At 46.0% G+C, this 14,515-nt stretch overlaps 1 protein-coding gene across 1 annotated transcript in view; it reads left to right on the top strand.

Annotated features, from left to right (window-relative positions):
• Positions 1-3,567: 3,567 nt before the first annotated feature.
• Positions 3,568-14,515, top strand: part of RGS5 (regulator of G protein signaling 5) — a 47,379-nt gene continuing 36,431 nt past the window's right edge. Inside the window, exon 1 of the mRNA XM_045456640.1 lies at positions 3,568-3,871. Coding sequence (XP_045312596.1) covers positions 3,828-3,871 — 44 coding nt within the window. The 5' untranslated portion in view covers positions 3,568-3,827. The remainder of the gene's footprint in view (positions 3,872-14,515) is intronic.

Raw genomic sequence — 14,515 nt, 5'->3', positions numbered from 1 at the left:
ATGTCTGTTCACCGTCCACAGGAGCCCAGAGGTTTCCAGATCAGAGATCCTCCCCACCAAGCGCCATCGTGGGTTACAAAAGGCATCTCGGGACACGTGGGTGGCTCGGTCAGTGAAGCATCGAACTTCAGTTCAGGTCATGATGTCACAGTTCTTGAGTTCAAGCCCCACCACAGGCTCTGCGTTGTAAGAACAGAGCCTGCTTCGGATCCTCTGGCTCCCTCTCTTCTCTGCCTCTCCCCTGCACACTCTGTCTCTCAAAAATAAATAAATGTTTTTTAAAAATTAAAAAAAAAAAGGCATCTCAATAAATGTGTTATCAATAATGGTTACACAGGAGCACCTGGGTGGCTCAAACCATTGAGCGTCAGACTCTTGATTTTGGCTCAAGTCAGGATCCCGGGGTCACGGAATCCAGCCCTGAAGAGGGCTCTGTGCTGAGTGTGGAGTCTGCTTAAGATGCTCTCTGTCTCTCTCTCTCTCTCTCTCTCTCTTTTTCTCTCTTTTTCCCTCCACCCCTCTCCTTCATTCACCCACTCTCTTTCGAAAATAAAAAAAAGATGCATCTCTAAAAAATAATAATCATAATAGTTCAATAGCCAGATGCATGATTTAGTTAAGAAAATGAATCACAGCCGTTCTGTGGGGTGGGCGGGAAAACTTTCCATTATCCCCACTACTTCCGGTTCCCTAGCCAATTCCTCCCTCTGAAGTACCTAGCGCTTTGCGGTCTGTACCTCTGTGGCATCCTGCAAAACACACGGATACCTTTTGGAGTTGTTCTCTGAATTCTATTCCCTGCTTCTTTTTTTTTTTTTTTTTTTTTTTAAATTTTTTTTTTTTTCAACGTTTATTTATTTTTGGGACAGAGAGAGACAGAGCACGAACGGGGGAGGGGCAGAGAGAGAGGGAGACACAGAATCAGAAACAGGCTCCAGGCTCTGAGCCATCAGCCCAGAGCCTGACGCGGGGCTCGAACTCCCGGACCGCGAGATCGTGACCTGGCTGAAGTCGGACGCTTAACCGACTGCGCCACCCAGGCGCCCCTTCCCTGCTTCTTTAGTAACCACTCCTAACCGCCCCTCTCAGCCTTTTACAAAGACATCGAAACCGCTCCGAATGTGACCCCCTGTTTCCCTTTCCCTGTGGTATTATATAGCTTTATATATTTTTCATACGTTTACTATCATTTTGAGGGATGTTCAGGCGGGAGAGGAGAAAAACATTGTTTTATTTGTTTTACAAAGAACTCCAAACTTATTTTACGAGTGTAATGGTTAATTTTATGTGTCAACTTGACCTGGTCACACGGCACCCAGATATTTGAGGAAACGTGATTCTAGGTGTCTCTGCAGGGTGGTTTCGGAAGAGATTAACATCTGTTTTTTGTTTTTTTAATTTTTTTTAATCTTTATTTTTGAGCGAGAGACAGCGCATGAGCAAGGGAGGAGCAGAGAGAGGGAGACACAGCATCGGAAGCAGGCTCCAGGCTCCGAGCTGGCAGCACAGAGCCCGTCGCGGGGCTCGAACCCACGAACCGTGAGATCATGACCTGAGCCGAAGTCGGATGCTTAACCGACTGAGCCACCCGGTCACCCCTGGAAGAGATTAACATTTGAACCAGCCAACCCGTTTGGCCTCCCCAGTGTGGGTGGGTCTCATCCCTAAGGACACGAGAATTCATTTTCTCTGCCTATCTTCGCTGGGCCCTGGGTCTTCTCCACGTCTTCAGATTTGGACTCAGACTGGAAGTCTACCACAGGTTCTCCTTTTCAGGCCTTTGCACTAGGACTGTATGTCACTGGGTCTCCTGGGCCTAAAGCTTGAGGACGGCAGGTCTTGGGACGTCTCAGCCTTCGTAATCACATAAGCCAATTCCTTGCAATAACATACGTGTATATTTATATACGTGTATATATGGCCATGTTTCTCTGCAGAACCCTGACTAATACAATGAGCAGGCTCAGTTGCACGCGCTCAGGCTATGCCATCCTTACGGAGTTTTAGAAACAAAAAGGGACTGGCTTCTTATTTATTTCTATTGCGTTTCGCATCTTTTTGGGTTTTGGGTTCCAGCCCACCTTTTAGTATGACTGAGATCATTTTGATTCTTGAATAGCCCACCCGTTGGTCACATGAGTTCCGGATCGGCCAGAAACCTTCTTTGATCTTCAGCCCTGGCTAAGACATCACCCTCCATTGCTTTACATCGCTTGTTTTTCGTATTACGCTCTCCTCGAGGATCTTTAAATAGCAAGTGGTAACTTAAGATCTTGCCCCAAGGAGTCTCCTCTGCTAGTCTAGATACTCCCAACCTGAGACTCAAGGTCAACAACACTGTTCATAATCTCCACGAACACTGCGTTCCATCGTGCACATGAGTTGACCTGCAGGTGTTTGCGCAGCCAGGAAATGGCAGAATCTGGACAGTTGCATTTAGCGGAAGCAATATCTGTAAATGTCGACGTGCCTGATGTTGTGCTAAGTGCTGGGGTTACAAAGGTGAAGGTGACAGGGTTCCTCGCTAATAAAATACATGGTGTAGAGCTGTGGTCCTCAAGCCTTTTTGGTTACAAAGTATAGTCAGAAACACAGCTTATCTAACGACCTTGTTCATACACCCACATTGATAATTAAAGCAAAAATTTCAGGAAACAATGTTTAAGTTTCTTCATGCAATGTACTTGCATATGTGTCTGTTATAATCTATTTATTTAATTTAGAACGTTAGATCACAATACGCTTATGTTGATTTTACAAGCCAACAACGGGCCCTGACCAACAGTGTAAAACAAATGATTTCAGACAACAGGGAACACTGTAAGAATCATCTTGAGCTCTAAATGTAGAGCTTTTCTTCCAGATGCTAATGGTGCTGTTTATTTTTAGCTTGGACGCCGGCCCACCCCTCAGGGCATTGTGTTCATTCATCAACCCCCTGGGTCCTGACAGGACGAAACACAAGTAAGGTAACTTTTGGTGGAAATAATCCTGGAGTGAAAGGAGGCAGGGAAAGGTTGAAGGGCAAGGGAAGGCAGCCGGGCTCAGGACGGGTAGTGGGGGCTGGGTCCACGGAATTACCTGAAGACGTTATCAAAGTAAAGAACAATCAGAAGACCAACAGAATCAGGGGGACTTGGGGGTAACACCTGGCGGATAGAACGGCGTGGGGTGTTTCATCTCTTATGTCACTAAGCTCGAGGCTCATTTCCTCCCCCACATCTTGTCTGGCTGCACTTGAGAGCTTGCACATTTTGGTCGTTCCTCCATGGCTCGCTTACGTTGCATTGATGTGATGTTTTGGGGTCTCGAGAGCAGGGGGGTGCCTTTCTTTGAACCCCTAGCATCCCGCTAAGCGCCTGGCAGCCTGGCACACGGAGATACTCAGGACGCGTCCCCTGGGCTTTTCGAAGTCTCGCCTTCTGCACCGTGACGCGGAGTTGGGCAAACTGTTCTCCAGGGCCCTTGCAGTCCGAACAGGCTATGATTTGGGCAGATCTGGGGTGGCCCCTGGCACTCTGCTCCTCGGTGGGCTCACATTCATGTGTTAAAACCTGAATGACCAGTGCACAGGGGAGGCCCTGCTGGAGCAGCCGGAGGCTAATGCTGCAGAGACGGGATTCCAGCCTCCTCCTCCAACGGCTGTGCCCCAGCCAGCGATTTCCTCTGAGGTCTGGATTGGTCCAGGGAGCAGCAGAGGGCTGGCAAAGAGCCTCTATATATTCCTCGGAGGGAAAGGCAGTCCCAGACAGTTAGGAGTTCTCAAAGACTCGCTCTGCTGTGCAGAATCTCGTGTTCAAAACAGAGACGCTGAGCCGCTTGCCACAATGTGCAAAGGACTTGCGGCTTTGCCCCATTCGTGCCTGGAAAGGTGAGAACCAAGTTATTTTGGCTTAAGAGATGGAGATACGGAGAATCTTTGCGCAGGGGTAGATATCCAGAGGTGATAGAGAGCTGTTGTCGTTTGTGCGGAAACAGGTGTGGGATTACAGATTGGGGCTCGCCTCCTCTCTGCCAACAGCACAGAGGCTTGTAAGATCTGAGCAATAGGAGACAGATAGATGCACCATGGGGTATTTCATGCATCTTTTAAGATCTCGAACTTCATTTCCTCCAAGGAGATGCCTCGTCCATAGGGTGCTTGCTCAGAGTCAGAAGCGTATGGTTAAGAGCAAGAAATACAATATTGAATCGCCTGTGTTTGAATCCCGGTCCTACTGTTTTGTGGGGCCGGGCAATTTATTTACTCTCCGTATCTCCGTTTCCTTCTCTGAAACAGAGATGCCAGTAACCTACCTCGGGGGCTGCTTATGAGGATTGAATGAGTTACTGTATATTAAACCCTCAGCCCACTCCCTGGCACCTAGGAGAACTGTGTAAATGTTAACCTTCATTGATTAATGTGCGTGGACAGAGAGAGGCAGGTTTGCCAGGAGGAAGAGGAGATTTCTCATTGTGCTGTGTATCTTGATCCCACTGGATAAAATTAGCCAGAATCCTGGCGAGAAGAAGGCGGTTGGGACACAGAGGTTATTTATTAGCTAGCCTTCCTTTTTAGATAAATGGGAAAATACCTTTGAGGTTCTCTGGTTATCCTTAAGGTAGACAATATTCTGGAGGGAACCCTAAGCATCTGGGCCAAGTAAATAGAAGAAAACAAATATCGGACTTGTTAGAAAAGTTAACCCAACAACCCTACCTGACGCACAGAAGTAGGGATGTGTATTTTCCTTATCTCTTAAGCATGGATTTGATCACATTTGGTGCGAGGCTTCATTATTTAAAGGAAATAAAGTGATCTGTGTGCAACCTAACTCCATCTCTAAAGGCTCTGGCAGTGTTTGCCTAAGAAGGTTGTGTTCCATGGGCTCTTTATGATTTGTCTCGTCTCTTACAAGCTCAGGTCTGACCCCTATTACTGTTTTATATCTGATTCATGATCAACCTTAATATTGAATCCCTTTTTGTATCTTTGAGTGCACAGTGACATCCTATGCTCCAGGATGTAACTAATGTGCACGTGGGATATTTGAGGGTGGCCAAGGAGCAAGCATGTTTTCTTGGATTGCCTGAACCTTTTTATTCACTGGCATGTGGTAGAATCTTCGAATTGTGTCCTACTCATTCTTGTTTTTTGTGGTCCATTTCCATTGCAAATAGAGTCTGATTTCCAAGGACAATGCTGAGAGGAGTTTTTAGAGGAATGGGATTGTGCAACTGTTAGCACACGTTCGTGGAAAGAGTCTGAGACTATTGGGGCTCCTGGGTGACTCAGCCAGTTAAGCGTCCGACTTCAGCTCAGGTCATGATCTTGCGGTCCGTGGGTTCGAGCCCCGTGTCGGGCTCTGTGCTGACAGCTCAGAGTGGAGCCTGTTTCAGATTCTGTGTGTGTGTGTCTCTCTCTCTCTGACCTGCTCCGGCTCATGCTCTGTCTGTCTCTCTCTCTCTCTCAAAAATAAATAAATGTCAAAAAAAAAAAAAAAAAAAAAAGAGCCTGAGACTATCTATTCTAAGGGAAGCATGTTGCTTGAATGAATGCATCCAAACCCATCATCTTTGCTCTCCTCTCTGTCTCTCACCTCCCTCTTCACCAGATGCCCACCCCCCCCCCCATTTCTCTCCACATTACAAGAGGAACGTGGGTAGGTCTCAATGCGTAGATAAAGATATCTGAAGACTCATACATAAGAAATTAGGACAACATACATGCATACAAAACTAATCTGTTTATAATGCAAAGCTCTGCTGAAGAGTGAAATTGCACCTTTCAGTTGCTTTGGAAATAAAATTCAGTTTACCAAAACCAGATTAGCGTGTTGTGATTTATCCTGGTGGAAAGAGGACCGGTGAAGGAGTTAGGAGCAGATTCAGTCTTGTCATTATCTACATTTGCACCCATGAGCAAGTTCTTTTCACTGCCCCGGGATTCTATCTTCTTATTGAATCAAGGAGACTTGGATTTGCCATTCTCCAACATCCTTTTCCATTCTAACATAGTTTCAAGATGTTCAAAGCACAGTTGAATTCTGTGGCTAGCAAGAGATGCAATTAAAGGGAAATTTATCACATTGATTTCTCTCTAAACATTTGGGAGCCGAAAGACTCAATTAATGAAAAATCATCAGGAACCGAACCCTGTGCCGAAATCATGGCTGTGGCAGAAGCAACCTGCTCATAAGAAAGCAAACTTTACTTCGTGTACCGGGAGATTTAATCCCAGAACATATTTCTTTTCTCAACGTGGAGGGAAGCATTAAACCAGAGTCAACTTTTACATAATGATAGAAGCTATTCTTTCTTTCTTTAGATCTTTAAGATCACTGCTTATTAAAACTCAAAGTTGACCTCACGTATTTTATATATTTACCGAGACCAGTGGGGCGCCTGGGTGGCTCAGTAGGTTAAGCGTCCGACTTCGGCTCAGGTCATGATCTCACAGTTCGTGAGTTTGAGCCCCGCATCAGGCTCCATGCTGGCCATGCACACGTTGTTTCTGTCTCTCCCTCCCCGTCCCCTGCTCCCACTCTCTTTCTCTGTCAAAATAAATAAACTTAAAAAAAATTTAAAAAAAAATATGGCTCTTTGGAAGAAGACAAAAATATTCTAAAATGAAAGGTGTTATGATGATTCCCAAAAAGTTGTTAGTGTAATATAAGCAGCCGGTGTGATTATTATAATTGTTCTCCCCCAGTGCTGACTAGTCCTGTCACCACGTTCACGGTTCACACCAATCCAAGAGGGGAGGAAACAAATAATGAAGACTTGGCTTCTGGCAGAGAGTTTTCCCTGGGATATTAATGAAGTGTCATGAACTCCTTACCTCTGCCAGCGTCTGCTGTAGATCTGATTTCTTTTTCTATTTCTTTAATGTTTATATTTGAGAGAGAGACTGAGAGACTGAGTGCAAGCAGGGGAGGGGCAGAGAGAGAGAGGGAGACACAGAATCCAAAGCAGGCGCTAGGCTCCTAGCCATCAGCACAGAGGCCGATGCGGGGCTCAAACTCACGAAACGGGAGATCATGACCTGAGCTGAAGTTAGATGCTTGACCAACTGAGCCACCTGGGTGCCCCTGATTTCTGTTTAAGGTGGTGAAAATATTTTCAATCCACAGTTCACAGGGAAGCTTCTGGTCATCTCCAGTTTGTGGGAATTTCAGGAGCTGTGCAGGGTTAATAACAAAGGTGATATTTTGGTACTTTTCGTTTATATTTATTTTTACTACACATTCCATTTTTTCCTCCTCTTTGATTTATATGGGTCTAGGTGTGGATAATTTAGAATAGAAAGGCATCTAATAAGCAGGGCCATTAATCAACTAATCTTTTAAGGTTGTTAAGCGACGTGGAAACACTTGCTGAGTGGGCCAAGGCTCCTGGGTCTGCAGGATTAAGTAAACCCAGCTTTTTCAAAGGCATGAACACACCCTTGGGCCAGCCATGGAAAGAACACTGTAGCAGTGAAATTGAACAAGTCATAGAACCAGTAAGAGATCACCAAAGAAGCCTACAGAGATAGGGGTGGAGCCTCCAGTTGATGTTAGGATCATGCTTTCTGCAAATAAGTATGAATTTGAACCCTGTTGTAGCTCATCGTCTTGTGATATAATCACCAATATCAATCGCCAATTGAAACACTATAATGTTACGGAAGTAAATGAACTAAATTGTTCATAAATTTCAATAAACTAAATAGTTCAATAAAGTTGAGGGGTGGGGAATCACTAAGAATAACTTTGTTTTGATTCTTATTGATGCCACAGTATTGATCAGTTCTCTGGATTGCCTTTCAAACCTCCATACTTGCCTTAGGCGTAAGGACAGAGGACCCAGACCCTGCTCTCAAGGAAACTGCAGCCCAGTTAGGGAAAGAAACAAGAAAGCGTATGGAAATTAGCTGAGATCCACCATGAAGGAGTAACTGCACGGAGTTTCCCTGACCACCAAAAGCTCTCTGAGCCCCCCCCCTCCCACAACACCTTTCGGTGGTCAGGGAAAATTTGCAGGAAGTTGCCAGAAACGATACTTAGGCCAGGCTCATGAACTGAGTCTCAGGAAGGAGTTAGCCAGGCGTATATGGGAAGAGCCCAGAGGAAGAAGGTGTTCCAAGGCCATCTGCAGAACCTACCTGGGCAAAGTCAAGGAGGGGAGAGGGCCCAGGGAGTGTGACTGCTGTTCGGACTCCTTTGTACTCTTGATGTTATCCCCCTGACACAAGCAAAGAGGGAACTTTGAATTTCTAATCAGTTACCGTCCTGTGCAGCATGTCCTTTTTTACTGTCTCCTGGGGATCTGTCAATTTCCCATCCCCTCCTGTCTGTGAAGATTGAAGAGATCTGCTCGGGAGGAAAGATATCCCCACCCCTTTGCCTAAAGAGTTCATTTACTAAAAAAGACAATCTGCCCTTGGCGTACAGTAGGTACTTAATAAATATTTTTGTCTAGAGAACGCATGAATAAATTTACAAGTGGAGACAGACTTGCTCCCAGGGTGGCCTGGTGCTTCCTCTGCTTCCAAAGGGATGGGGAAGAACAACAGTGATATTCGGGGGCTTCCAGGGGACAGAGTGTGCCTGTTCCAAAACAAAGAGGGATTTCCGGGCTGGCGGGGATGGCGGGGAGCGGGAGGGGAGGAGTAGGAGAAGGAGGAGGGTGGGGAGGAGACTCCCTCCAGCATTTCTGCAACTTCCATAGGAAAACTGTGTTAAAGAGGTGAGTGTTCTTGTTTCTAGTGAGGGTAGATGCAGCTGTTGGTGAAGCTTCTAACACCCTATGACCTCAGCTCTTTCTCGAGCAGTTACTACGCCAGCTTTTCTGATGAAAAGCTTCCTTCCCTAAAGGAGGCACCTCTTCCTCGTCTTTCGGTCAGCCTGGCCTATGTTGAAACACCAGATATCAACTCAAAACACGCTTGGATCCCAGAACCTTCAGTGTGGAAGGATCCTTGAAAGGTCATCTAATTTTTCCGGGGCACCTGGGTGGCTCAGCTGGTTAAGCATCCAACATCAGCTCAGGTCATGATCTCACAGTTTGTGGGTTCGAGCCCCGTATTGGGGTCTCTGCTGACAGCTCGGAGCCTGGAGCCTGCTTCGGATTCTGTGTCTCCCTGTCTCTCTGCCCCTCTCCTGCTTGTGCTCTGTCTCTCTTTCTTAAAAGTAAACAGACATTAAAAAATTTTTAAAAATTATCTAATTTTTCCTTCTTTCGCAAACACCACCCACTGTTATGGGATAGCTGATATCTAGGGATGGGGTTAATGTTTCTGCGGCTCTCTGTTCATGGCTTTTGTCTGTCCTGCTGGCCAGAAAGCAAAGGAACTAAACTTTAATTAGTTCCGTCAGAATCAATCCTTAGTAACAGGAACCAGACTCTGGCTGGAGGCCAGAAGATAGCAGGTTCCTATCTCTTTCTTTAAAGTTCCAATCAGTTCTCAGATAACATTGAGCCTGCACTGTATTTTAAAGGCTGAGTCACCCAGAGGATAAAGACAGTGAAAGCCTGTTTTTGACTGCCGGAGATTACACATTTTAGGAATGCTGAAAAAAACCCAGAGTCAAGTAAACCCAGAGAAGGACACAAGCTCACAGTCTGTTCCCTGCCTCCACATTAGTGGTGAGGTGGAGTAAAAAGAACACGGCGCTCGTAACTCTACCTCTGTTATTTCCTAGCTGTGTGAACTCGACAAAGTCGCTAAACCTCTCCGAGCTTCATTTCCTCATCTGTAAATGAGGATACTTTTCTTGTTGGGGAGAGATGCTATAACCCCTATGAAAGACTTCATTGCCTTCCATCCTTCTTCCCCTCTTCGTGGGTGATCGGGAGTTAAGTCTCAATTATGGGCCAAGGCCTTTGACAAAACTTAGTGACTTTCATCCTTCCTCATCGTAATCTCATCTCTTTTTTGTTTTAATAGTGAAGACGAATTTGTCAGTTAGTACGGTATTTTTACCATCTCATCTACAATTCCTTCAGCAGGTGTCTCCTTTAAGAACAGACCGGCTCTCCACAGAACATTAAAAGACATTAAAAACCAGGACCATACTGGGGCGCCTAGGTGGCGCAGTCGGTTAAGCGTCCGACTTCAGCCAGGTCACGATCTCGCGGTCCGTGAGTTCGAGCCCCGCGTCGGGCTCTGGGCTGATGGCTCGGAGCCTGGAGCCTGTTTCCGATTCTGTGTCTCCCTCTCTCTCTGCCCCTCCCCCGTTCATGCTCTGTCTCTCTCTGTCCCAAAAATAAATAAACGTTGAAAAAAAAAAATTAAAAAAAAAACAAAAAAAAAAACCAAAAACAAACCAGGACCATACTTAAACATGAACAACTCTTGAATATTTGTAAATATCCACTAAGCATCCAAATATCCTCCACGGTCTTTTTGCAGTTGGGTTGTGTGAATCGGGATCAAACAAAGATCATACTTTTGTATCGCTATTACTGAATTATATTATTAGGTGGATAAGCACTAGCCAGGGATCTAGTGTTCTTTCTACAATTGACCAGGCTCAGTTATGTAAAAGCACTTCTCACAGAAGCACCTAGAGACTGAGAGGCCAGCGCTTTTATCTGGTGGAGAGGCATTAGCAATTGTTGGGGGGGCTGGTGGGGATTAATGTTTTATTTTTGAGAGAGAGAGAGAGAGCGCGCGCGCGAGCATGAGCAGGAGAGGGGCAGAGAGAGCGGAGGGACAGAGGATCCAAAATGGGATCCGCGCTAAAGGCAGTGAGCCCGATGTGGGGCTCGAACTCACAAACCATGAGATCGTGTCCCGAGCTGAAGTCCGACGTCAACCGACGGAGCCACCGAGGCGCCCCAGAAATCTTATTTTGAAGCGATCTGACAGAGCAGGTGTGGAGAGGTGGGGTGCACGGTTCACAAACAACGTTGACGTGAGGGGTTTGTGTCCGGCGCCCTTTCGCCCACCCTTCCTGCCCCTTCACGGACTGCAGAAACCTTGTCACAGAGCCTGCCGGGCTCAGATCACGTTAACTAAGCGCCTACTGCACGCAGCACACCATGCCAAGACCTGGAAGCTGGATCTTTTTTCTACTCTTTAACTTGTCAGTTGCGGGGGGTGGGGGGCGGGGTGAGGAGCCCTCTCCCCCGTGGGTTGCTCCAGTAGCTCACGTGCAGTTGCCCCAAGATGGAACAGATACCCCTAAATCTCCCCCCTGGCACGGATGACACATAAACCCCAGGCTCACACGTTGGGATGGATTGAGAGACCCTTGCCTCACTCCTTAGTCATAGGAGTCATAGGAATAGGCTTCCTGTCTTTTACTTCTGTTTTTCTTGCAGTTATTTGTGGAACACAAGAATTTTTAGATGCACGTGCAAAAGGCTCTACACCTCCCGGAGAGGGTACCGGGTGGGGAATACAGGGGTCCTGAGCTGTAACCTTCACTTCTAATAAGTAGCAGAGGGTGAGTTGTGAGTCGGGTGCCTCTTGGAATGGTGATGAGGCAATTAACATGACCCTCTTCCTTTCTTCCAGCTTTATCACTTTGTTGTGCTTAATTTGGACACCATGTATTTTGAGGAAAGAGTGTACTTTTATTCTAATTTTGTTTCTCCTCCCAAGTCCTGCAGGAAGGCCAGGGAAGTAACTTCGGGATGTAGCTTGAAAGCAGCAATCAATTAAAATGTGCAGTTTTCTTCCACCCACTTTGGATCTCAATGGACTAAATTAAGAACCCCATATTTCTTAAAAATACTCGTGACACATCCAGAATAAACTTTCGGTTTGTGAAAAATCTGTATTTATGTGCAGTGGAATGTGATTCTTTTATTTTGGTGAATTCCATGAAAGGAAAAGATGGTTTCAGTCTCTTGTCAGATCCAGGGGTAATGTCGGTTCAAAGGTCATGGATTCTAACAGTCTGTGATTTCGGTACTTTGTTTACAGCTAACCTAAGGAGTGTAAGCTCCCGGAGGGCAGGGAGGGGAATGTGATATGAAGTCACAGACCCACCTGGCCTTGGGGGTGTGGTTCCGTCGATTGCTTTCACGCAGTGTCATGTTTTTCTCCAGTCAGTGGAAAGAGTGGCCCTACCCGTGCCCTTCCAAATGCCGCCCAGAGCAAGACTCATCCTTTGCCTTAACAGTGAAATAGTTTCCATCCTTGAGGCTAGAACGAGAAGGGTTGAATCGGGATTTCTAGGCCTTTGTATCTGTAACCAGTTCTCATCTACCAGCCGAGTAGATCCTGGAGTCCTCACAGTTCTTGGGGACTGCTTTGGACCCCAAGAATCCATGCCAGGCATACAGTACACGATGGCTGCAATTTCCGCCTCCATGAGGACATACAGCTTGCCTCTACCCCAGGCATTAGAAATTGGGTCTTTCCTGGAAAATCTGAAGGTGCAGTCAACCTAATCATAGGATGCCTGTGTCATCAGCACAGCTGATGCACATGGGACTGGGTTTATTGGCTCTGACCAGAGGGCTCCTGGAAAGCTCAGACAGGCTGTTTCCTTGCAAAGCATTCTATCCAGTTCCCAGGTCAGCATAAAAGAACTTGGCCTGACATTCTTTTTTTTTTTCTCCTTCAACAAGGAAATAGTGCAGGGTTGAAAGGATTCAGCCAAGCAGTTTCTAAATGCTTTGGGCAGTCAACATCTGATCATCCCAATGGCTCCCTGAATAATAAAAGAGGCCAAGGCCATTGGTCTATATTCTACCCATTCTTCTCTCTCCTATCGGACTGCTTCCCGGGACACTTCTCAAATGACACCTAGCCCGTCTGGACAGAATCTCACTCAGATCCTCAAACTCTGCCTTCCAGAAAGATGTTGGAACCAGCACACTCAAGTCAGATGAGGAGACGCAGCATGAAGTAAAATACTTGAAAAATGTAAACTGCTCTCTCCTCTGTAAGTGCTTATTATTGGTAGCAAAGTGGAGCTGTTTTGGTCAAGCTGCTACTTTTTGACATCTTCTTGTGCAGAACATCTGTTTCGGGAGGAGGCCCTTGTCTATGGGGATTCGGGAAGGTTGGAAAGGATCAAGATGTTCCACTAACAAAGTCATTTGTTGTGTTTGGCAACGTATTTGAAGTGCCAGTTAACAAGAGATACCTGAGTCAAGACCGTGGGACCGAATGACCTATGCACTTTGGGACAAGGTCAACAGTGCAGGTCACACTGAAGACTTTCTCCAAAGAGCCCACCGTCTAAGATCTGGTGCTGGTGCTTTCTGAATGACAAGCTTCCAGAAGCTTAGACGTCGTTTCCCAAACCCCCTAATCTAAAAACACGTATGTCAACTTGAACATGCACATTTATACATGTGCACCTGTGCGTGCACACGCGCACACACACACACACACACACACACCCCTCTGATATTTTCTACAACTCGGCAAAAAGACGGATTGTTTGTTGAAATCAGAGACCCACGCAGACAAATCGAAAGCAAAGCTGTTCGCCGAGATGGGTGTAGATTGATGGGGATTTTTCCTTTTCCAGCAAACGTGTCTCCTACCTTCATAGTTAGCGTTTACACTTCCTCCTTTAGCTGGCAGTATTGAAGGGAAAACCTCTGTAAGTTGGGATTTTCTCCAAATTCTCAACCGAGGGTTCGAAAGCCTTTAGATTTTTTTTTTTTTGAATTGCCCCCTAACTTTTATCTTCCAGATTCACTGAGAATAGCTTAACCTTTGTCTCTCTTCCTGAGCCACGCAGGGCCCTTCATAATTAAGCCAGAATGAGTACCAAAGGCTGGAAGGGTAGGGAGGGAAGGAATACGTGACTTTCGTCGGCCACTCATAGAACACGTTTTATTAAATGCATACTGGCTTAAGAGCAAGAAAAAGGCAAGAATAGCAGAGACGACAGATGGTTATGACCGTCTAGAAATGAGTGCCTTGTACAATCTTCGTTGCTCAGATGCACGCAGTAAAGCCAAGTGCCCAGAATTGATAGATTCTGCTCCTTGAGGGGAGTGTGGTATGTTTTCCTCTCTCCTCTATTACCACCAACTCAGAATCAGAGACTGAGAATGGGAGCAGAGTCACAGACAAGCCCCTTCTTCTATAGATGAGAAGACAGGTCCAGACCTTTTGACGACTTGTCCAAGATCACAGAGCTGGTTGGAGTTGGAGCTAATTCAAGGTCTGCAGCTTGACTCTTCACCTTTGTTTTATCTGATGGACTTTAATTTATGAGTTTTGTACGCCTCCACTTTTAAGATACTTCTTCTTCCCTAGACACCATCCTTCAAAAGATTTTGGCTACCAGATAAACTGTCGTCTTTAAGAAAAAAAAAAATGTGTCTCCCCATTTCAACTTGCCAGATGCATATAGCTGTCAGCGAGAATAACCGAACAGGACAAGTCAGGCTTATCACATAGTGATTAAGGGCCCAGGGGCTGGAAGGAGATTGAGTTTGACTCCTACCGTTGTCATCGATCGGGTGATTTTGGACAAGCTTCTCTGTAACTCAGTTTTCTCATCTGTAAGGTGGGGATAATATGGATACTTCCTTCACGGGGTTGTTATAAGCGCTAGGCAAGGTTATGCATTAG

The sequence above is a fragment of the Leopardus geoffroyi genome, chromosome C3, assembly GCF_018350155.1.
Source record: "Leopardus geoffroyi isolate Oge1 chromosome C3, O.geoffroyi_Oge1_pat1.0, whole genome shotgun sequence".
Classification (NCBI taxonomy): Eukaryota; Metazoa; Chordata; class Mammalia; order Carnivora; family Felidae; genus Leopardus; species Leopardus geoffroyi.
Note: the sequence above shows the minus strand (reverse complement) of the source record. Positions and strands in the feature narration are given on the sequence as shown.